At 42.4% G+C, this 24,125-nt stretch overlaps 1 protein-coding gene across 3 annotated transcripts in view; it reads right to left on the bottom strand.

Annotated features, from left to right (window-relative positions):
* Positions 1-24,125, bottom strand: part of RNGTT (RNA guanylyltransferase and 5'-phosphatase) — a 416,958-nt gene that overhangs the window by 340,826 nt on the left and 52,007 nt on the right. For all 3 annotated transcript variants that reach the window (XM_075597840.1, XM_075597839.1, XM_075597838.1), the window contains exon 7: positions 2,081-2,190. In XM_075597840.1, the coding sequence (XP_075453955.1) occupies positions 2,081-2,190 (110 nt within the window). The remainder of the gene's footprint in view (positions 1-2,080; positions 2,191-24,125) is intronic.

Genomic DNA, 24,125 nt, shown 5'->3' with positions numbered 1-24,125 from the left:
TTAATATAAAATTGCATTAGCTTTTGCAATAAGGACAATATTATACTTTTTTTTTTTTCTTTAAACCTCTGAACGCTTGTTAATCTTTATTGAGAATGCTCTCAGGGATACAATTCATCGTACAGAGGTTAATGACGCCAGTAATACTTCAGGGGAAAGCAACCTTTTGTTTAGATTATTTTCAATGTTTTTGATTATTTCTTATGTTTTTAGGCAGAAATGTAATGCAGACAGGAGCAATGTAATCTGTATGCAAATATAAAAATAATAAGTGCAGATCTGGGATTTCTAAGAGCAAATAAAAAAAAATTAGCATTCTATCACTAGGTCTTTTACCAGGTGAGTTGGCTTCCCAGGGCTGGTACTTTCAACAGTCTTCTAAGCAAATGTTCAAAAAAATGTGGCCTTCAAACAAAATGCCAGCTTCTGAAAGCCTTTCCCAACCACAAAAACATCCATTTGGTGTCATTCAAAAGACATTGTGTGCATTATAGAGCCGTGAAAGTGATCTAAACAGCAAAGGGCCTTTCTTTTCTGTTTGCATCATCAGGAAGGGGCGTTGAAACCAAGTCATTGCTACACATGTCATTATGTGGTAATGATCCAGGTCGTCCTGAAGCACTCCAGCACAGGCTCCATACATTAATCCAGATAATAGTAGGAGGTGCTAAACCATGGGTGCTCAACTCTTCTCCTCAAGGGCGACAAACAGGTCCGGTTAGAAGGATAAACTCCAACACACAGCCAAAAATAGAGTGGGTCCCAAACGATATGATAAAAATAAATCTTTATTGGTCCATCTTTAAAAAACGGAGGTAGGTACCCTCCTACGCGTTTCGTACCTACTGGTACTTTATCAAGGAGTGATTTGTATCCCCATATGTCTGCCTATAAATACCTTGCAGGCTGTCCCCTTTCGCGCCAAAATTACCATCTAACGGGTGCGTGCACCCGTGCGCAATGACGCAACACGCACCGGCGCACATGCGCACCCATGTGGATGACGTCACGCGCCCTGATACGCACTAGTCTCTCCCCCCGCTCCCGGCATAGTGACGCGCCCGCTTCCTCCCTATAGAGCTGTGGGTAACGGGTCTACCCTCTGCCAATCCGCTCGTGTTGTGCTTCCCCACTGTAAAACAGTGATAAGGGATACAGACCTCTAGATTCAGACCCAATCTAGAGGTCTATATCCATTATCACTGTGAGCGGATTGGCCGAGGGTAGACCCGTTACCCACAGCTCTATGGGGAGGATGAGGGTCTAGTGCGCATCAGGGCGCGTGACATCATCACGCATGGGTGCGCATGCGCGCCGGTGCGTGTTGCGTCATTGCGCACGCCCGTTAGATGGTAATTTTGGCGCGAAAGGGGATAGCCTGCAGGGTATTTATAGGCAGACATATGGGGATACAAATCACTCTTTGATAAAGTACCAGTAGGTACGAAACGCGTAGGAGGGTACCTACCTCCGTTTTTTTTAAGATGGACCAATAAAGATTTATTTTTATCATATCGTTTGGGACCCACTCTATTTTTGGCTGTGCGTTTGAGTTTTTTCTACGGATTCCTACTTATTCTCCTGGCTGCACGCCTACAAGACTCTTTGGACTGGGGCCACTATATGTGAGTACATTACTGCTACTTATGTTTACCTAGGACTCTCCCAATGAGGTTTTGGGTCTGAGCTTACCACTCTCAGCCCTTAGCTTTCAGGGATAGAGATATCCTGTTATTTTGACTTTACAGTCATCTAAGAGCTATGGTCACTGTTTATACCTCACTAGCCCCAGTACCCTTTGAATCTTCATAAGGACTTATATCATTGAATCGTCTTCTGAAGATTGGAAGCAAATGTTGGAGCACATATCACTAATTTGCCCGGTTAGAAGGATAACCCTGCTTCAGCACAGGTAGCTCAATCAAAATGACTGAATTACTGGTTGAGTCCCTGTGCTGAAGCAGGGATATTCTTAAAACCTGACCTGTTGGTTGCCCTTGAGGACTGGAGTTGAGCGTCCGCGTGCAACACATTCCATACTGACAAGTTACATAAAACATATCGTTTGATATTTGCATACCCTTCCCAGGAACTGAACTGCTGACATTTCCGTTGTATTTCTCCAAGCTTTGGTTGAGTCGTTATTTGATTTACACATTTTACTGCGACGCCTTCTAAAAATATTGCACCCTGGGGAAATAAAAGCAACATGAAAGGGATTTATTGCAAAGTTACTCTATTGTAACTCACAGCTACTGTACATACAGTATGCCTCAGACTTAAATATAAAAACAAAGAGCAGCGATGGAGAAAAAAAGTGTCATTGTTAAAAGTATAAATCTTTGAAGTGAGAGACGCTCACTTGAAATCTAATACTTTGGACAAGATATTCCCTATGTCTGCGACTTGGGCAACAGACATTAAATAACGAGATTGCTGGAGAAAGAATGTCTTACACCTGGACATTCAATGTATAACATTGCTTATAGCATTATATACTGTAGGCATTATCAATATATTACATAGGTCACTACAAACCGCATGACATATTTGAGGTAAATTGCTTTTCAATAAGATGTTTATGATGCATGCAAGTGTGTTGTAAGAAACGCCTATTAAATTCACTGAACCATTTCAACTTCTGCAATGTCAAGTCATTTTGTTTTTTCCAAAATACAGTATGCAGGATTGAGCTTTTAAAGCAATAATTCACTGTATTCGTTCAATGTGAAGCCCCTTTGCTTCTGGTTTTATCAATGCCATCCTTATTACATTCTGCAAATATCCCTTACTGCGAATTTGCTGGGTAGGGATGTTAAAATGGTGGCACCGTAATTAGCGACAGAGGTTTGCCGGTTAGCAGCTAATGCAGGGAAATAATAGAGTTGAGAAAAACTCGGCAAAAATTAAATAAACAAAAAAATGATCACATCCGCTTTCCACAAGGTTTCTTTAAACAGCTCCATTTTGGGATGGCTCACAGCCTTAGCAGCAGAGGTGTGTTCTCTGATCATGCTGCATGGTCAAAGGATGACCATACTTTTTTCCTACTTGTTGCAATAAACAAAAGAACATACATCCCTTGTAAATAAAAACATTGTTTAGTAACATTTAGAAAACAAACATTTGTGTTAAAAAAAAAAAGTTTCACAAGCAAAAAAGATTAGTCACCTGGGCATGTTTTAGGGTATAGTGACCGCACAAAAGAAAGAACCAATTGTACACAGCGCTTCACAGCAGTAATACACGCGACAATCATCTAAATAACAAATAATACAAATAACACATAATGGGAAGAAGTGCTTCAGATATAAACGTAACATTTAGGAAAAGGAGTCCCTGCTCCGAAGAGCTTACAATCTAATTATTTTAATTGTTTGCATCCCTTTTCAAGCTTTTGGAGGAGGGTACGGTGTTACCCAACAGGGAAACGGATACCCTTCCTTATGAAATGGTTCTTCCTACATCATATTGATGCGTGCTCTTCACAGGAAATGTTCCCCAAGTTGTTTTTTTTTTTTTAATTACGTTTGGAGCTCACGAACATGACCGCTGTTTTTCTATTTCTACCCCCACTGCTGCATCAGATGAGCCAGTATAGCTTTCCTACTTTTGTTACACGTTAGTCAAGTGAAACCAACATGGTATGGTGAGCAGATTTAAAAAAAACGGTATGATATCAAATTATGGGAGAAACAGTCTTCATTTCATTACTTAACTGCACGCTCACTTTATGCAAATGCTGCTGCTCTGCACCAAATGTGTTACATAGGCGAGTTACTGTAATGTCATTTTATTGCATCTCAAATATCCCTTGCCAAGTATAATTGTACTTTTGAAATCCCGTCGTAATAAAGTCTGCTATATTCTAATACTGGAGAAAATAAATTGGCCCATTGTGTCTACTTTATTACATTGACTAAGACTGAGCTATTCTCTTCATAAAGAGATAGAAAGGTTTTCGAAGAGAGAGATGGCATTTCTTTTTTTGCAAGCTGCTAGGTCACTGCGACTAGAGAGGCTGTATGTTGAGCACTTCACTTGTGAAACGGGATACATTTAGAGAAGTAGCAGCAGAGAAAAACATTTACTAATGAAATGCAGCTTCAGAAGAGCATGTCAAGGGCAAAATCCACATGGTAAATCCTACAACAAGCCAAATCTGGTTGAGTAACTAGTACAGGGGTGGCCAACTCCAGTACTCAAGGGCCACCAAGAGGTCAGGTTTTAAGGATATCCCTTTGTCAGCACAGATGGCCCAATCATTGACAGCCACCTGTGCTGAAGCAAAGATAGGACTGTAGTTGGCCACCCCCGGTACTAGAAACGTAACCATTGTAATTAACCCCCTTCATCACTGAAGCATACTGCAACACATTGCTGAGCATTGCCCAACACACACTGCTCCTTCAGATTTCCCTTCACCATTAACAGTGTACTACTCTGCAGCTTTCAGCCATAGGTAAGGTCAGTGGAAGCAGTGCCTAAGCATACATTGGTGTGCAGAGATTTAGGCTTAACCAGTACTGTGTCGTTCACCACTTATTATGAGCATGTGCATTGAAACTACCGAGAACCAAATATACGACTGAGCCCCCAAGAGGTGGTCTAAGGGGTGGAGCCAGACAGATTTACAGAGCAGCTCCCGGTGCGAAAAACACGGACAAAAGCGTACTTCCTAAGAGCATTGGAGAAGGGTGTGACATGTTTTAAGCAATGTTATTTGTGGTTTGAAGCAGTTTTCTCACAGGCTCTTTCATCCATGGGTAAGGAATGCAGGCAATTATCACCTACAATTTAAAAAAAACACCAACGTTTCTCAACACGTCTTTAAATTGCAGAAATGACATCAATTGTCATCTTTTCCCCAAATGGCAACTACAACAGGTTAGCAAGTGAGACTGCACATTAAAGAGCCTTCAATGATTCGGATGCGGATTCTCATCTGCAGGAGAATTCGGGGTGGGGGAGAAATACATCGTTAAGATATTGCTAAGAGCAATTCCTTCAAAAAAAATTGAGGAAAAACATAACATACCTAACTGTATGTCTTTCTTTATTATTATTATTATTACAAAAAAAACAATTGGACAAGAACATTTTATTTTACAAAAGCGAGAAGGCAAAAATGGTTCTCCATTCCACAAGGAGTACTGCAGGAATTATTGGTGCGGATCAATGCGGACAACATTCTTTGCTACAATGTGAAATCGTGACAGGCGTATGGCAGTTAGAGTTTAACAGAGAAACTACAGATTTTACCATCAAGAAAAAAAAAATCCCCCCTCTTACATTGATCACGTACTTCACTGTGAAATCCTACAGTCGCTTTTATTTTAGGAGGCAAATACATATTTTGGGTCCATTTCATTAGCCCCATGTAAGACTTTAATAACAGTAAAAAGAGCGGTGCAATCCGTGGTATTTGTTATTACACTTTTAAGGTTAAAATATTACAAAGCATTAGGCAGATTGAGAATTTTTTTTTTTTTTTTTTTTTAAACTCAGAAATGGTCGGAAACGCGTCAGATAGCAGAGTGCATGTATGACTAATGCGGCCGAGGCTATAACCAATGCACTGCAAGTGGGACTTACAAAACAGTGCTATGCTATTTTCTGCCGGTCTCTCTGGCAGTGACAGAGTTAGGAAACTGTTCAAGGGAACATACATACAGATGGTCTACAATAGTTAGAAAAGCAAAAACTACAGATCTAATTTGGTCTTATTTCGAGCGTCAGAGGAATCCCAGTGGACAGACTATGCCATGTTGAGTAACCATCTGTTCCACTGATACCTTGAGGACACAAACCAACAGGGAGAGAAACTAAAGAGAAGCAAAGCATACATTACCCTAGAGGGTCCAAATCGATCTATAACAAAACACCATTAGCATTTAGGATTCTTTTACGTGGATCAAGTATAGGACTGTGTAATAATCTAAAGTGACATGTAAAAGATGGAGGGGCAGGAGGGAATTACTTGGTATGCCGTTAGCCTCCTTGGGCAATGTCACCATCAGCGATATTAAAGTCAATTTGACAGCATTGCCGGAGTATTTTTTCCCAATGTGAAAACGAAATATATGGAAGCAGTCATTAGATGAATACACTTGTATACGAGAGTTTAGTAGAAAGCACAGACCCGTTCCGTGCTGGATGGGCATACAATGTTCTGCTCTGCACCGTCAGCAACATTACTTTGCCTTTCATGACAATTAAGCTGTTGCATTGTACCAGCAAAGCATATCTCTCCACTATTTGCTGTCAGAGGGGCCAGCAGTGCGTTGCTTGCCTGTCTGGCAGCAAAGGGTTTCAATTATTCCAGTCTGTAGTCAAATCTCTACAATGATTGGTCATCCAAGATATTGCACGTGCTTACCCTTCAAAAATAGCTCAGAAGTTTGACATGCACGCAATGACCCCGTCACCCCACTCAGTCAACAACTGAGACCGCAATCAAAAAAAGTTTGCAGTGTTACTGACAGCTAGATCTTATAAAAGATATGGGATTCTTATGAAAAAGGATTTTAAAACCCTCCTTGCTCCATGTTAAGAGAAAGGTGCCACCAACCTTACACACAAACAGTATAACAGACTATGAAGCTATGCGGTTTACGATTGCTCACTTCTACAAATACAACACAACATTAAGGGGACGCTCTAAAGACAAAGTAATCATTGCCAAACTCCAAGAAGTCAAACCTGTCCCAATCCCTTCTGTAAATGTAAAACCGACAAAGAAAAGAAAATATTCCGCTACAGAATAATATGTCTTGAAGAGTCCATCTAATTACCAGTACAATGTTTAAAAAAACAAGTTGTCCTCATAAGACAGTGATGCTATGAGACGAGCAATCAAATGAATATGATTTTATCCTAAACCCATTGGGCCAGTAACAGGGAAAATAAACTTCTATTAGGCATTTCTGAATTAACAAAAGGTCAATGTTTTATTCAAATCCACAACTAGAACAGATAACAATTCATAAAAACGTCCCACAATGAAAACCCGCATCAGGGCTTAACATGCCATCATAAACCTGACTCATGGCGAGACCAAAATGAAGGTTTGTTAATGTGATCTATTAATGCTTCTACCGTGTACCTAATTCTGATAATGGTACCTGCAGACCACATGTTGCACTAATAATAACTTCTACCATTTTTTCAAACACCATAAGAGTTAGTGGTTCTGAGGAGAAAAACTCTCCTGCTGTTCATGACTACAGACTAGAAGCCAAAACTAACACGATGTAAATCACCAGAATACATCAAACCCATATAGCCAGCCTTCTAGCCATCAACAACCAAGTAATAGCACGAAGGAGGATATTACTCTGACAAATCCCACTGACATTGCAAAAGCATTCAATGATTATTTTGTGGGGTATGCTACTAACTTTTTACCGAAACGCAACCCAAACCACAAACATGAACCTCATTATGAGAGTGCCCCTATAGCCCCACCCTCTCCCAACACTGCCCACAATTTTCAATTTGTCCCAGTATCCGAAGAGAGTACACAAGCGCTCCGCAAATTAAAACGAAGCAGCCAATGTGGACCTTACTTACTGCAATCTAAGTTCCTAAGACTTGGTGCCCCAGCCATTGCCAAACCAATTGCTTCCATTGTGAACTCTATCCTGTCTGCAGGCCATATCCAGTGAATGTTTGGACTGGGGCGCTCCCTGGGATGTTTGGCTGAAAAATATTACAATGCCTGTACTGTATTAAAATATTAAAAAATGTGAAAATTATGTTGCGGTGTAAAAGAGTATAAAAATATATACTGGCCCTTTTGATGTTTTTTTTGGCTGCTGCTTGACCTTGAAGAAGGGAACCCCGTGTCCTTCTTAACGTGGCAAATGGAAGTATGAAGACGGTCAGCGCAAAACTCATGGACCTCACGATGTTGATGGATCAGGATAAAGTTGAATAAAAATGGAGTAAAAAATGGAATAAAGCAGAGTATTAATGCATAACATCCACATGTGCGGAGGATGGGAGGGGGGAGGAGGGGGGATGTGGGTGGAGGATGAGGTGGGAGGGATGAGAGTGGAATTCCACTAAATACAATCAATGAAACATAGACATATAGTTTCAATGACTCACACGGGCTTGTGTGAGACTTCGCCCTCAACGCAGACTGTAGTTTGGTAAGTGCAGACTCCTATGATGGAGTCACAGTAAACATAAAACTCACACGGCCTAATGTGAGTTCTTGCCCTCAGAGGGTGATGTCAGCCTGTATAGGTGATGTGGAATCGTCACAGCAAAAAATCTCCCAATAGGTGTGGTGTGTGAGTGGCTCCTCTCCCCGTTGCCCAAAGAAAAAAATGTGTGCAAAACCAGGGTTAGCAATATAACAAGTCTTTATTGGTAACAGGTGAAATATGAACATAGACAAGCATGGACGTTATAAAAACATAAACATTATAAAACAGGGTGGACAAAATGAATAAACAGAAAGCACACTCACACTTAAAAGCAACTCTTGTTGCCCATCAGCCGCGCGGCTTGATCCTGCAAGATCTCCTCCTCCGTTGGTGCTCTCACTGGCGCGTCCGGCAGTGGAACAGGAAGAGAGGAAGAGAGGATCTAACCGGATGTCCTGCGGTCGGCTGGGTCCCTCTCTCAATGAGCTCCGGCAGGGAACCTGACGAAGCTTACTGTGAAACGCGTTGTTCCCTGCCGGAGCTCATTGAGAGAGGGACCCAGCCGACCGCAGGACATCCGGTTAGATCCTCTCTTCCTCTCTTCCTGTTCCACTGCCGGACGCGCCAGTGAGAGCACCAACGGAGGAGGAGATCTTGCAGGATCAAGCCGCGCGGCTGATGCTGGGCAACAAGAGTTGCTTTTAAGTGTGAGTGTGCTTTCTGTTTATTCATTTTGTCCACCCTCTTTTATAATGTTTATGTTTTTATAACGTCCATGCTTGTCTATGTTCATATTTCACCTGTTACCAATAAAGACTTGTTATATTGCTAACCCTGGTTTTGCACACATTTTTTTCTTTGGGCAACGGGGAGAGGAGCCACTCACACACCACACCTATTGGGAGATTTTTTGCTGTGACGATTCCACATCACCTATACAGGCTGACATCACCCTCTGAGGGCAAGAACTCACATTAGGCCGTGTGAGTTTTATGTTTACTGTGACTCCATCATAGGAGTCTGCACTTACCAAACTACAGTCTGCGTTGAGGGCGAAGTCTCACACAAGCCCGTGTGAGTCATTGAAACTATATGTCTATGTTTCATTGATTGTATTTAGTGGAATTCCACTCTCATCCCTCCCACCTCATCCTCCACCCACACCCCTCCTACCCCCCCCCCATCCTCCGCACATGTGGATGTTATGCATTAATACTGTGCTTTATTCCATTTTTTACTCCATTTTTATTCAACTTTATCCTGATCCATCAACATCGTGAGGTCCATGAGTTTTGCGCTGACCGTCTTCATACTTCCATCTGCAGGCCATATCCCTAAGACCGGGAAAACTGCCAGAGTTTCCCCAATCATGAAAAGTGGGGACAAAAACACTGTCTCAAACAACAGGCCAATCTCTCTTATCCCAATACTATCCAAAGTCATGGAAAAATGTGTTCACTCCCAATTAAGCGATTACTATACAAGACAAATTTCCCTAGCCAATTCCAATCTGGCTTTCGCCCCAAACACGAGATCCAATGTGGGATGGAACTGGGAAACTCACTGGTGCAATATTCCTAGATTTTGCAAAGGCTTTTGATACTGTTGATCATGTTATCTTGCTTAAACTCCAGTGCTCTGGAATAGGGAAGCATGCTTTAAACTGGTTTCATTCCTACCTATCAGCTAGATCCCAACATGTGTCTATCTCAGGCTTTAACTCCAACCCCTTGGATATCACCTGTGGTGTCCCGCAAGTCTCTGTTCTAGGGCCCCTACGCTTCTCAGTGTCCATCAATGATCTTCCTACAGCTTGTAAGGGAGGTTCAATACACATGTATGCAGATGGCACAATCTTATGTGCACACAGCTATTGCCTCTCTGACCTTGAACACGTACTTCAATCTGACTTTTGAGACTTGAAAATTGGATTTCCCAAAACAAACTGTTTTTAAACACGGACAAGACTGTAACAAATGGTATTTGGGACCAAGGCTAAATTTTTAAAGCTTCAAATGACAGAGCTCCAGATCAGAACCGACACCAATAGCACCATAACTCCTGTTACTAGTTTAAAATACTTGGGCATATGGTTTGATCCCATTTAACATTTGGGATGCACATTGATACCCTCACATCCAAAACCTATACCAAACTAGACTACTTTACAGGAACAAATCCTCCCTAAGTCTGCTGGTCAGAAAGCGTATTGCACAGCAGATGCAAATGTCAATTATCGACTATGGGGACATAGTATACGGCTCTGCACCCCAAACCCACCTTAGCAAACTTGATACCCTCTACAATTCAATATGCCGTTTTGTTCTCCAACACAACTAGAACACACATCACTGTGAAATGCTCAAAGAACTAGATTGGTCATCACTTGAGTCTTGGCGCAAAGTTCATCTTTCCTGTCTTGCCTTCAAATACTTTCTGAACAAGCTCCTCACCCCTACCACATACTGCGCTTATCATCTGAGATCTGACTCCAAAAGACTGTTCATGGTCCCGAGGTTCAACAAAGTATCCGGCCGCTCCTCCTCTTACCGTGCACCCCAAAACTGGAACAATCTACCGGAGACTCTCACAGCTGAAACCAGTCTAAGTTCTTTCAAAACTAAAGCGGTCTCACATTTTAATCTTGTCTGTAACGGTTACATATGCCTATAATATATATTATCTCTAACTGTGCATGCAATGTCTTGTATACAATGTATACCCTGTTCACTTATGTAACTATGTATTTGTAACCCTGTATTATTTGCCATCTTAACTCTATGCCCAGGGCGTACTTGACAACGAGAGGTAACTCTCAATATATTATTTATTTATAAAATGGTTTACCAAGAAGTAAATGTTTGGGCTAGAGCAGTGGTTTTGAACCTTTTGTTGGTTGGGGAATCCCAACCCCCCCCACCCGGGGAATCCCAACCCCCTACTCTCGCCCCGTCACCACCCATATTTTGTGTTTCTCCCCCTCACACGCTCCCCCTTACTTTCTCCCTTTCCTCCCTCTTCCCTTTATTTCCCCCTCTTCCCTTTATTTCCCCCTCTTCCCTACACCCACCCACACACTCTCTCTCTCTCACAAAAACACTCAGCCTCCCCCTCTCACTCCCCTCCCCCATACAGACACAGACACACAGGCACGCACACACACTCCCCCTCTCCAACACACACAGAGACACACAGACAGACGGACGGAGACTGTCATACACACTTTGTCTTTAAGAGAGCCGGCTCCGATTATTTTCTTCCTATCTTTTCTGTCAACTGGAAGCAGATGGCAGAAGCAGGGAGAGGGAAGAGCTTTAGCTACCCCTCATGTCGGGCCACTGCTGCGTGGGTGTGCCGACGCGCTGCCGGGCCTGGGACAGCCAGGAGAGTTATCCCAGCTTTCCCCCTCCAGCGGCCGCGAAACCTCTGAGGGGTGCTCGCGGAACCCCGGTTGAAAATCACTGGGCTAGATCCTCCTTAATGAAATCAGAAAGGTCACATTATGATACATACGTGTTCCCAAGGACAGTTTTTATTCACCCTATAATCAAGAAACTCTAGAAACAATTAGTAACACATTCACTAATGAGCTAATGCATGCCAATTACTGCTAACTCACATGGTCTGGTTTGGATCCCAAGAGGAGAGGCTTGAATACACTAATCAGAAGTATTTTGGGCTTGATTTTTCCCCACACAACATTAGGTAGATCTCCCCCTTTGAACTCCTTAAGGGGGCTCTGTAATGTGTTGCTTGATTCCCCGAATCTGAAGGGGTTATTTGTGGTGGTGTTCTGGGGCTGTGAGGATAAATGTTTATTGGTACATACTTAGTATCTCCTAGACAACATCTTAAAGAATTAGACAACTGTCATTATTTACAGAAATGTAGATACAACCAGTGGAGGAGAACACATTTCATATCTATAATTGTATTTCACAAAATGGATTTCTCTGAAGAGAAAGAAAGTTAGAAGTTAGAGCACTGGCCGTGCACAACACATTATAAGCCTTCTGCTTTTACATAAATTGTACTTTTTGTTCCCAATAAGAAACATGAAATCTCCTTCAAGCTGAAAGCACATTATGTAAAAGGTAACAACCTGCATTTGTCACTCAAATGGCAAAAGCGTTTAACTGTGTGATTCGGGTGAACACACTGTAAACGTCAATCCTTACCTCAGCCGCTGCTAAACTTCTGTATTTTGCAAAAGGCTTTGAAAAATGTGTTACATGATCTATTATTGCAGTTACACAGCAAAAGATTTTCAATTTGCTTTCTTGCATGGGAATGTGCGAGTGTGCGAGTGTGTGTGTGTGTGTGTCACTGTTCAAGGCAATTAATGCAGCATGGAACACAATTTTTATTAACCCTTTCACTTCCGAGGAGGTCAGCAAAACACTGAAGACAGAGTAGAAGGTTGAGCGCGCTCACAAATCTTCCTATGCTGTAACATGGCAGGAGAGAATGGGACTATAGCAACGCTTATAGTACCGGCGACGGCAGGCTACGGTCGCTGGAAAAAATCTAATTGAGATGACTTCCAGCGATTGCGACCAAGCCGTCGCGCTGCGCTTACTACAAGCGCACGCGACGGTGGTAATGCATTTGTTTTGACGCGACATCGCATGCTGGCGCCGTCACTATAAGCGCAGCCTTATTCTCATTGCTGATTCTTTGTGCTCCTCTTGTTTTTCAATACCAGCAGAAAACGCAACATTGAATTTTCCTATGCAGTATCAATACATGTATATGTATAAGCCAGTGAAGGTTGTATTACCATTTAATGACTATACAAGAGAATTGCGAAATTTCAAAAGTGTGTGTACAGCTTTATCTACAAAGAACTATCCTGTTGAACTACGGTAGTAAAACATAACAAATTACAGTACTGATACATTATATATTTTTTGATGACAAATACAACAAACTTTGCATTTATAAAATCATATACTAATGCATATCTAGAAATGTAGACTCATGGCGGGTTGACGTTGGTCTAATTAACATTTCTTGCAGCTCGTACATAATCTTTCAAAACGTTACATGTCTCTTCTTCACATATACCTCGTCATTACACACAAACCTAAAGCTTGTGTACTACTTGTGAAGAAAACTCACTAATGTCTAGCAGTCCAACGTACACTAAATGTTCTTGCACTTTTAAGTAGGTTGTTCAGTGTTCTCAAACAAAATATAATGAGGCTTATTCACTGAAGTTTTATAACTACCACTGATTGTAAAAATCTATTTGAGTGCATGTCTTAATCATCGTTAATACTTTGTGCATGTTCGTACATAAATCCCACCGATGTCCAGAACATAAAATAAAAAAAGCACCTGGGCATATTCCCTCTTGTGGAGCTTTATTATGTAAATATCAGACACCATGTTGATGCTCTGTTTTTACATCAGGACAATGAAAAGTAAAAATTCCAGTATCGCCAAACCCTTTGGTACATGTCATACATATAAACTGGCCCATAGCAATAGCCGAGTGAACCTTTGCTCAATGTTACTCAAATACTGTAGGCATATTAGGGCCTTTCAAGATTTATCTATTTAACGCCACATATAAAAATAACTCTGGCCATAAATAGAGTTAGCCTCATTCATCAAGTCCCTATGGGAGGTTCTGCCAGGGAACAAGAAAGAAAAGAAAAAAACATACATCCACGTTCCAGAATATTCACAATCTCTTGTTGAATTCAGAAATCTGGTTTCAGTTTTGTGACTGTTTTAATTTTGTTCCAGTTTCTCCCTTTAGTTCCTAAATCAGCCACGGCCTCCTCTACGGGTTGGAACTGGGGGGGGGGGGGGGGGGGGGGGGAAGGGTCCTCCAGAACAGAACCATGCTATTTTCATCCCCTCCCTGAGATAAATGGGCATTTAAATCTCTTGCCTCACACAGGACAATAGGAAGTCATGGCAACGTGACGCCGCGACATCACGTAGCTTCCCATTGTGATGGCAACGCGGCATGCGCAGCCAAACGCAATAGTGAATTGTTGCCCGGGGGCCCGCGCATGCCTTGCTATGCCAGTGTGTGAGTGTGTGTGTGTGTGTTTACACACACACACATATATATATATATAAAAAGAGAGGGAGCGAGAGAGAAAGAGAGAGCGAGAGAGAAAGAGAGAGAAAAAGAGAGAGCGAGAGAGAGCGAGAGCGAGAGAGAGAGAGTGAGAACAAAGGGCACAAACTGATGTAAACAAATGTAAAAAAAACACTTGCAGAGATATGCAACAATGAAAGTTCAGTATGAGATATCCGGGACTGGATGGGACCTGAAAAATGAAAGAAACAGCCAAATATGGTGAAGTATGTATTTTTCGTATCATACAAGGCCGACACAAATCCTACTTACAATGTAGCAGGTAAAAATTGGCATTTCAGGATAAAATCCTACTCTTTAACCGCCGAACTGGAAACAATGACGCCATGGTCGGTAGCTTGCTCTTTGGAAGACGTTGACTCCTCTCCGACACTTGTGCTTCAGACTCCCTCCTCCAAATCGCGCGATGGTTGGTGCGGTATTACCAGATCATTACGTAAAGCATCAAAAGCATCACCGTCGATGTAATCGGAGTGGCAGATATTACCAACAGTTCTAGTTGCCTTAATAAAGGCTTGAAGCAGGAGTAGGTTCATAAAATTCAACAACAGGACTACCATAGCCCTACGCGCTTCGTCTCAGAAGACTTTATCAAGGGGTATGTAGTCTCACCTGGGTGAAGCTTCTAAAATGGCATTACAACACTGTGATTGGTTGCAATCTGAACCAATTGCAACCTACATAGGTACTTAACACAGGTGATAAATAAGGATATGATTATAAAGTTAAGAACCCATGTGACTATACATATAATGACATTTTAATTAAATTTAATAGAATAATAGGGAAGGGATCCACACCAACAGCCAGGGACTCTGGAGGACGGTTTTGTGGCGTCTGGATGCACTCCTTCTCAATGCCATATACTGTTGGCTGTTTGTGAGTTTTCAATCTCTTTTTTACTTATTTGTTAATAAAATGGTATTATACTATATTTCCTTTTTTCTCCAAATTTGAGGTATTGTCAGGAAGTCTCCCTTATCCCTATTGAAGAATTACTGATTAATGTGAGTGTATTTCCTATTAAGATTAACTCAAGATATTTTATTGTATTTTAACCACCCCTGATTGTGTTTTTTTTTTTCCTTAAATTTCATGTGTCCTGGAGTCAAAAGTGGAATCACGCGCCGGAGGATCCCTTCCCTTTTATGATTGTTACTTATAGAGGTTGGTGAATCACCTCTAAGAAACTCTGGCAGCAGGACTCCATGTTTTGTGTGGGACTGAACTATATCATTTATCTTAATACGGTTGGCGCAACTATCCTTTTTTCCTTAATACAATAATACCAAGAAAAATAATTAAATTCATTCAGTAAAAATCACAACATTTTGGCTATGACAAAAAAAATGTTTTTTTGGTTTAATGAAGAATTGTTACTTCAAACTATTGGCACGGCGATTGGCACGGCGATTGGCACCAGGTTTGCCCCCAGTTATGCCAATCTCCTAATGGGGATGTGGGAAGACCAAACCATCTGGTCTCAGCATGAATTTGGGGCAAACATGGTGCTCTGGACCAGATTTGTGGACGACATATTTTTTTATTTAGAATGGTGATCACAACACTTTATTATTTTTTGAATATTTAAATGAGAGAGAGAGAGAGACAGAGAGACAGAGATCTTATTTGCACCAAAACTCATTATAAACCAGTTAGTTGCCTCAATTATATTGAGACTGATGCTCACCAAATTTGAAATTAAACACTATAAAAAAACAACGTTGGAAAAAGCCTATTCCAAAATTCAAAAAGTAGACAGGAAAGACCTTCTCAAATACAATTCTAAAAAAGACAGAACAATTAATAATCCTGATAATAAAATAGACGTTCCCTTTATTACACAGTTCAATTCTTTAGCTTCAGTTATTTTAAAAAAAAGTAATTAATAAACATTGGCACCTGGTCCTTAAGGACACCATTCTTCAATCTCATCTTCCCCCAATTCCCTGTGAAATTTTCACTAAGGCAGATACACTCAAAACAAAATTAGCACCGAGTTGTCTAAAACCAACACATCAGAAGATTTCTGCAACTACATTTTTAGACACTAAAGGTTTCTTTAAGTGCCTTAAATGCAAGATGTGCACATTGGATTTGCACGGGTCTAAAAATGTTAAATGCTTAATTTCCACTCACACAGGGGTTATTCAAACTATTGATCATTTCATTAATTGCGATTCCATAACATTATATACCTTGTTCAGTGCCCTTGTAACAAACAGTATACAGGACGCACTACAAGGAAATTAAAATTAAGATTTGCTGAACAGATCACAAACATTCAAAAGGGATTTGCACAACATAATTTATCCAAGCATTTTTTAGAATTTCAAAATTGCAACCCTGCAGGTATTTTATGTATAGGGATTGACAAGCTACCCAATAACTGGAGAGGAGGGGATACAATTAATGCTATTTCCAAACTAGAAACCAGATCGATACACACAGTTAAAACATTAGTGCCTTTTGGTCATAATTGGTCATAGATTTGGGTGCATTCCTCTCAATGTTAAAATCCATTTGTCTATTTGGATTTTCCTTTTACCTCCAGTTAATAACATCATGTGTCCTTCCATTTCGGTCATAGAACTCAGTGTTTGTCATTGCCAAAATATTGTGATTTTTACCGAATTCATTTTATTATTTTTCATGATATTATTGTATTAAATTTAATTAAAATGTCATATGTATAGTCACATATGGGTTCTTAACTTTATAATCATGTCCTTATTTATCACCTGTGTTAAGCACCTATGTAGTTTGCAATTGGTTCAGATTGCAACCAATCACAGTGTTGTTATGCCATTTTAGAAGCTTCACCCAGGTGAGACTACATACCCCTTGATAAAGTCTTCTGAGACGAAACGCGTAGGGCTATGGTAGTCCGGTTGTTGAATTTTATGAACCTACTCCTGCTGCAAGTTGCAAGCCTTTATTAAGGCAACTAGAACTGTTGGTAATATCTGCCACTCCGATTACATCGACGGTGATGCTTTTGGACACCCACATAATGATCTGGTAATACCGCACCAAACATCGCGCGATTTGGAGGAGGGAGTCTGAAGCACAACCGTCGAAGAGAAGACGGCGTCTTCCAAAGACCGCGTTACAGACCCTGGCGTCATTGTTTCCAGTTCGGCGGTTAAAGAGTAGGATTTTATCCTGAAATGCCCATTTTTACCTGCTACATTGTAAGTAGGATTTGTATCGGCCTTGTATGATACGAAAAATACATACTTCACCATATTTGGCTGTTTCTTTCATTTTTCAGGTCCCATCCAGTCCCGGATATCTCATACTGAACTTTCATTGTTGCATATCTCTGCAAGTGTTTCTATACATTTGGTTACATCAGTTTGCGCCCTTTGTTTCTTCTCTTTCTATATTTCTGGTGTTGTGTACACCCTACACATTGTGGCAGCATTATTTGCTTGTATTTATATTGTTTGAATATACATCTGCACACCTCATTATATATATACATACATACATACATATACACACACATACATATATATATATATATATATGTGACAGAAACCAGGGTATGGTAATAAATTCCATATATAGGGCTCCCAGGATACTGAACAGTCTCTATCCTGTTTAGGCTGAAAAGTGCAGCCTCAGAATGCATGCACTCCATCCCACAGTTTGGCAAGTGCTGGAACTGAGGGATGAGGGATCCAGACCAGAGTTTGTCTGCTGCCTGATTTCTGTCACCTGTCCTGCTGGTTAGAAATCAGGTATTTAAGGCTGATTTCCTGGTTCCTCTTCCCTCTTCCCAAGAGCCTGGAGGCAGGAAGGCTGCTGGAAGCAGAGAGGGGAAACGCCCCTCACCAAACAGGTTAAACCATTCTGTTCCTTTTTTCTAAAACTGCAAAGTTCTTTATTTTTGTTGTTGGAAGTGGATAAGCCATTCCAACCCCAGTCAGGTGAGCAGGCTTTTGTTTTGCTTGTGTTTCTGTTGTATGCAGTGTGGCAGTCTCACTACCTGGGACTGAATAAACCAGGCATAGCCTGTTTAAAGGAACAGCACGTTACGCCTCGTCATTTAACCTACCCTAAAAGACCGTGTTCTAACAGTCCTGGACAGACGGCGGAGCCCCGGGGTAAGCCGCTTGTCACATCTGGTGGAGAATGCGGGCAGAACACTAAAAGGTCTGCGGGTAAAAGAACTTTAAAAAAAAAAAAAAAAAAGAGAGGGTTTTTTTTCTCTCTTTTTCTTACCCCCGAACAAGATGGATGACGTGGTGAGTGCGTTGGTACGCAATGTCGCTGCCCAGAAAGAGACGAATGAAACCCAGCAACAGGCGAATGCAGTCCTGCTAAGTGCGAATGCAAACCAGCAACAGACAAATGCAAACCAGCAACAAGCGAATGCAGCCCAGCAACAGCTGCTAACAGCCCTGCAAGAGGCGAATGCAACCCAGCAACAGGCGAATGCAACCCAGCAAGAGACAAACCGCTTGCTGAGAGAGGAGCAACAACGGTTCGCCCAGGGCTTACAGCAGGAACTCGAGATCCTGAGAGAGACTATTATTAAGACCCCACTGGCAGACGCAGCCCCAGGCCCGAAAATGACCAGGGCAAGCCACTACCTTCAGAAGATGGGGCCCTCAGATGATGTTGAAACCTATCTTCTCACGTTTAAACGCACGGCACAGAGAGAGGGTTGGCCAGAAGCTGAGTGGGCCAGTCTAATCGCACCCTTCTTAAGCGGCGAACCCCAGAAGGCTTACTTTGATCTAGAGCCAGCCGAAGCTAATGTCTATGCAAAATTGAAGTTCGAGATCCTCGCCCGCCTCGGCGTAACCACGGCTGTTCGCGCCCAAAGGTTCCACGCATGGTCCTTCACGTTGGATAAAGCCACCCGAAGCCAGATGTATGACCTCATCCACCTCGCTCGGAAGTGGCTACAACCCGAGATCAACTCAGCAAGCCACATCGTGGAACGGTTGGTCATGGACCAGTTCTTGAGGAAACATCCCTCTGCCCTACGCCGTTGGGTCAGTCAGAGTGACCCCCACAATGCAGATGAGCTGGTGGCCCTCGTAGAAAGGTACAATGCAGCCGAAGAGCACCTGCAAACCCCAGTCATGGAGCATCCCTACTACCCAAGGTTCCAGGACTCTTCCAGAGACGGTAAAAGGGTACCAGGGTTAAGGGGGGCTGAAGAGCGACGACCGCCTTCACACAGCACCAGCAACAGTGGCTCGCATACTAAGGGCAACAGCCAACATGGAGAGACGAAAAAGGGCTCTAAGTGGGACATAGACTATGTACCTAAATGTGTAAATTGTTATGAGAGAGGCCACACCGTGAAAGTCTGCCCACTAAATGCTGAACCAATGCAATGCAACAGCGTTGAACCTTATTCGTTGTTGTCTCAATGTATGGGCCCTAGCCCAGAGGACCCCTTGAATAACCATCTCTGGGCATTTGTAAAGGTAAATGGTAAGAGAGTTCGGGCACTACTTGACTCTGGGAGTATGGTTACACTAGTGTCCGAATACCTGTTGCCTATTGAGAAAAAACAGGTAAACAGTTCACAAAGAGTGGCAATTTGTTGTATACATGAGGATAATCACGAATATTCCACTGTTGATGTTCTTATTGAAACAGAGTTTGATTCTTTAGATTTCAAAGTGGGTATAGTACCCAAACTGGCACATGATGTGATAATAGGGACCGACTTTCCCCATTTTCTAAAAATGTGGGCCTCCTCTCAGAATAGCGCCCAGAGTTCAATAGCGGACCATAAAGAAGTAACAGAAGAAACAAATCCTTTCCCTTTTTCAGAAATGGAGGTTGACGAGGGCCCAAATAAAAAGGGGAAAGAGGAAGAGTGCTGTAAAATTCCCTTTCCCATGGCCACCTTGGTAGGGAATACCCCAAATCAAGATGTTGAACAGGCGCTTACCACCCCAGAACAGGATAAGACCTTCGCTGACCTAGAGGTCAGTCTTGGGAGTTTTAAGAAGGCCCAGTGGGAAGACCCCACATTAGCGGACGCAAGGGGGAATATACGGGACCAGAATAGTACTCCGGGCCAATCAGAAAGGTCACTTGCCTACCCCTACTTCGAGGTAGAGAATGACCTAGTATATCGGGTTGATAAAAGGAAATCAATTATAACTAAACAATTGTTGGTACCACGGACATTCCGTAATGTAGTATTACACCTCGCACATAGTCAACCATTGGGGGGACACCTAGGGGTGGAAAAGACAAAAGAAAAGGTTCTCCGAAGCTTCTATTGGCCTGGCGTTCTGGCAGAAATTACAAATTATTGCTCCTCATGCCCAGAATGTCAGATCACGGCTCCGTTCAAAGCGTATCGTAATCCATTGGTACCCCTTCCCATAATAGATGTACCATTTGACCGGATTGCTATGGATCTAGTAGGACCCCTAATAAAGTCTGCTAGGGGACATCAGCATATATTGGTAATATTAGATTATGCTACCCGATATCCGGAGGCAATTCCCCTACGTAGCACCTCTGCTAAAAACATAGCAAAAGAGTTAATAGTTGTGTTTACCCGGGTCGGAATTCCTAAAGAGATCTTAACTAACTAGGGAACACCATTTATGTCCCAAGTAACAAAAGAGTTATGTAAACTCCTAAAAATCAAGCATCTCAGAACCTCAGTCTATCATCCACAAACAGATGGTTTAGTGGAACGATTCAATAAAACCTTAAAAAGCATGTTACGCCCGGCGGTCGATAAGGATGGGAAAAACTGGGATTGTTTGTTACCATACCTGTTATTTGCCATTAGGGAGGTTCCCCAATCATCCACAGGCTTCTCCCCGTTTGAACTATTGTATGGCCGACACCCAAGGGGCTTACTGGATATAGCCAAAGAGACTTGGGAACACGAGGTTACCCCATACAGAAGTGCAATAGAGCATGTTGCCCAGATGCAGGACCGCATAGCTGCAGTCCTACCTATAGTGAGGGAACACATGGAAAAAGCTCAAGAGGCACAGAGGAATACGTATAATAAGGGTGCTAGGGTCAGAATTTTTTTCCAGGCGATAGGGTGCTAGTTCTGGTCCCCACCGTAGAGAGTAAATTCCTTGCTAAGTGGCATGGGCCATATGAGGTCTTGGAAAGAGTGGGAGAAGTAAATTACAAGGTGAGACAGCCAGGTAGGAGGAAACCTGAGCAAATTTACCATGTAAACCTACTTAAAGCTGCAGTTCAGTCCTTTTTTTTTTTTTTTTAATTTTTTTACTTCAGTAGTTTCATGTGGGCAATCTCTACTTACCTAAAGATCTGCATAGCTGCAGGTCAATTCGTTCTCCATGTATTGATCGGCGAAATTTGGTGACATCATTAGAGCTGGCATATGTTTTTCTTCTGCTTCTGTCACTCAGTGGAAGCTCATGAATATTCATGAGCACTCCTGCAATGACATGTGCTAGAGGGAGGGCAGGGCTGACAAAGGGGTGTGCCAGGGCTTGTGACAGGACATGAAGGGGCAGTGCCTTAGCAAATGGCTGTTAAAATAGAATACAAGAAAATTGGTCTTTCAAAGTTGTTTTTTTTAAAACAGAAAATGCTAAAAGTATTTTTTCTTACTACAGAACTGATTTATTAAAAAAAACACACATGCAGGATATTGACTGAACTGCAGCTTTAAGCCCTGGAAAGATAGAGAGGTCTTGTTAACCCTAGAACCCCCAGGTCCGTCAGAGAATCAAGAAATTGACCCAGAGGTTAGCATAGCTGAAACCCTGTCCGTTCATCAGAAACGAGAGGTCCAGAATTTAGTGAGAAGAAACAAAGAAGTCTTCTCTACACAGTCAGGTAGAACTAGCGTTATTGAACATGACCTAGTCTCTGAACCGGGGGTCCGAGTTAACCTTAAACCATACCGAATCCCAGAGGCCAAAAGAGAGGCTATAAGTTTAGAGGTAAAAAAAATGCTAAAACTAGGCGTAATTGAGGAATCCCAAAGTGGGTGGAACAGCCCTATAGTTTTAGTCCCAAAGCCAGATGGTACAACAAGGTTTTGCAATGACTACCGTAAACTAAACGCTGTGTAAAAATTTGATACTTATCCTATGCCCAGGGTTGATGAACTGGTAGAGAGACTGGGCAAAGCCCGATATCTCACGACCCTAGACCTAACAAAAGGGTACTGGCAGGTTCCCCTCACAGAAAGGGCAAAAGAAAAGACGGCCTTCTCAACCCCAGACGGCCTCTTTCAGTATAGGGTGCTGCCTTTTGGCTTACATAGAGCTCCCGCCACTTTCCAAAGAATGATGGATAAAATTTTAAAACCACATGCTCGGTATGCTGCCGCCTACCTGGATGATGTGGTAATCCATAGTGAAGATTGGCAATCCCACCTTCCAAAGGTCCAAGCTGTGCTCGACGCATTTCGGTCTGCTGGACTAACTGCTAACCCCGCTAAATGCACTATTGGTCTGGAGGAGGCCAAGTATCTGGGGTATTCTATTGGCAGAGGTTTACTCAAACCCCAAACACTCAAAGTAGAGGCGATACAAAATTGGCCAAGGCCAGTTACAAAAAAACAAGTAAGGACCTTTTTGGGGTTAATTGGGTACTATAGAACGTTTATTCCCAATTTTGCAACTAAGGCAACCCCACTAACCGACCTCACAAAAGCAAGAGGACCGCTAATGGTAAAGTGGTCCCCCGAAACCGAACAGGCCTTTAGAAGCCTGAAAGAAGCTCTCTGTGCCCAACCAGTGTTGGTCACACCTGACTTCTCTAAAGAGTTTTTAGTCCAAACCGACGCATCTGAGGTAGGGCTGGGGGCTGTACTCTGCCAGGAGTCTCAAGGTGAGGAGCACCCCATCCTTTATTTAAGTAGGAAACTAAATCCCCAGGAGAAAAATTACTTCATAGTCGAGAAAGAGTGTCTCGCAATAAAGTGGGCTGTAGAGACGCTCAAATACTATCTGTTGGGGAGAAAATTCCGGTTGGTCACAGATCATGCACCCCTTACCTGGATGTGTCAAAACAGAGAGAAGAATGCTAGAGTGATCAGGTTGTTCCTAAGCCTACAACCCTTTAAATTTTCTGTGGAACACATGTCAGGGCACAAACATGGCAATGCTGACGGGTTGTCAAGGATGCACTCCCTAATATCCATGGTCGCTCATCCCTCGAGGTCTGAGCTGGGGGGGAGGATATGTGACAGAAACCAGGGTATGGTAATAAATTCCATATATTGGGCTCCCAGGATACTGAACAGTCTCTATCCTGTTTAGGCTGAAAAGTGCAGCCTCAGAATGCATGCACTCCATCCCACAGTTTGGCAAGTGCTGGAACTGAGGGATGAGGGATCCAGACCAGAGTTTGTCTGCTGCCTGATTTCTGTCACCTGTCCTGCTAGTTAGAAATCAGGTATTTAAGGCTGATTTCCTGGTTCCTCTTCCCTCTCCCCAAGAGCCTGGAGGCAGGAAGGCTGCTGGAAGCGGAGAGGGGAAACGCCTCTCACCAAACAGGTTAAACCATTCTGTTCCTTTTTTCTAAAACTGCAAAGTTCCTTATTTTTGTTGTTGGAAGTGGATAAGCCATTCCAACCCCAGTCAGGGAAAACCTTAAGTTAAGTTATTGCTCAGGTGAGCAGGCTCTTGTTTTGCTTGTGTTTCTGTTGTATGGAGTGTGGCAGTCTCACTGCCTGGGACTGAATAAACCAGGCAGCAGCCTGTTTAAAGGAAACAGCACGTTACGCCTATTCATTTAACCTACCCTAAAAGACCGTGTTCTAACTGTCCTGGACAGACGGCGGATCCCCGGAGTAAGCCGTTTGTCATAATATATATATAAATATATATATATACACACACACACACACACACACACAC

The sequence above is a fragment of the Ascaphus truei genome, chromosome 4 (genome assembly GCF_040206685.1).
Source record: "Ascaphus truei isolate aAscTru1 chromosome 4, aAscTru1.hap1, whole genome shotgun sequence".
Lineage (NCBI taxonomy): Eukaryota > Metazoa > Chordata > Amphibia > Anura > Ascaphidae > Ascaphus > Ascaphus truei.
The sequence above is the reverse complement of the archived record's forward strand: the minus strand, read 5'-3'. Positions and strand labels throughout refer to the sequence as shown.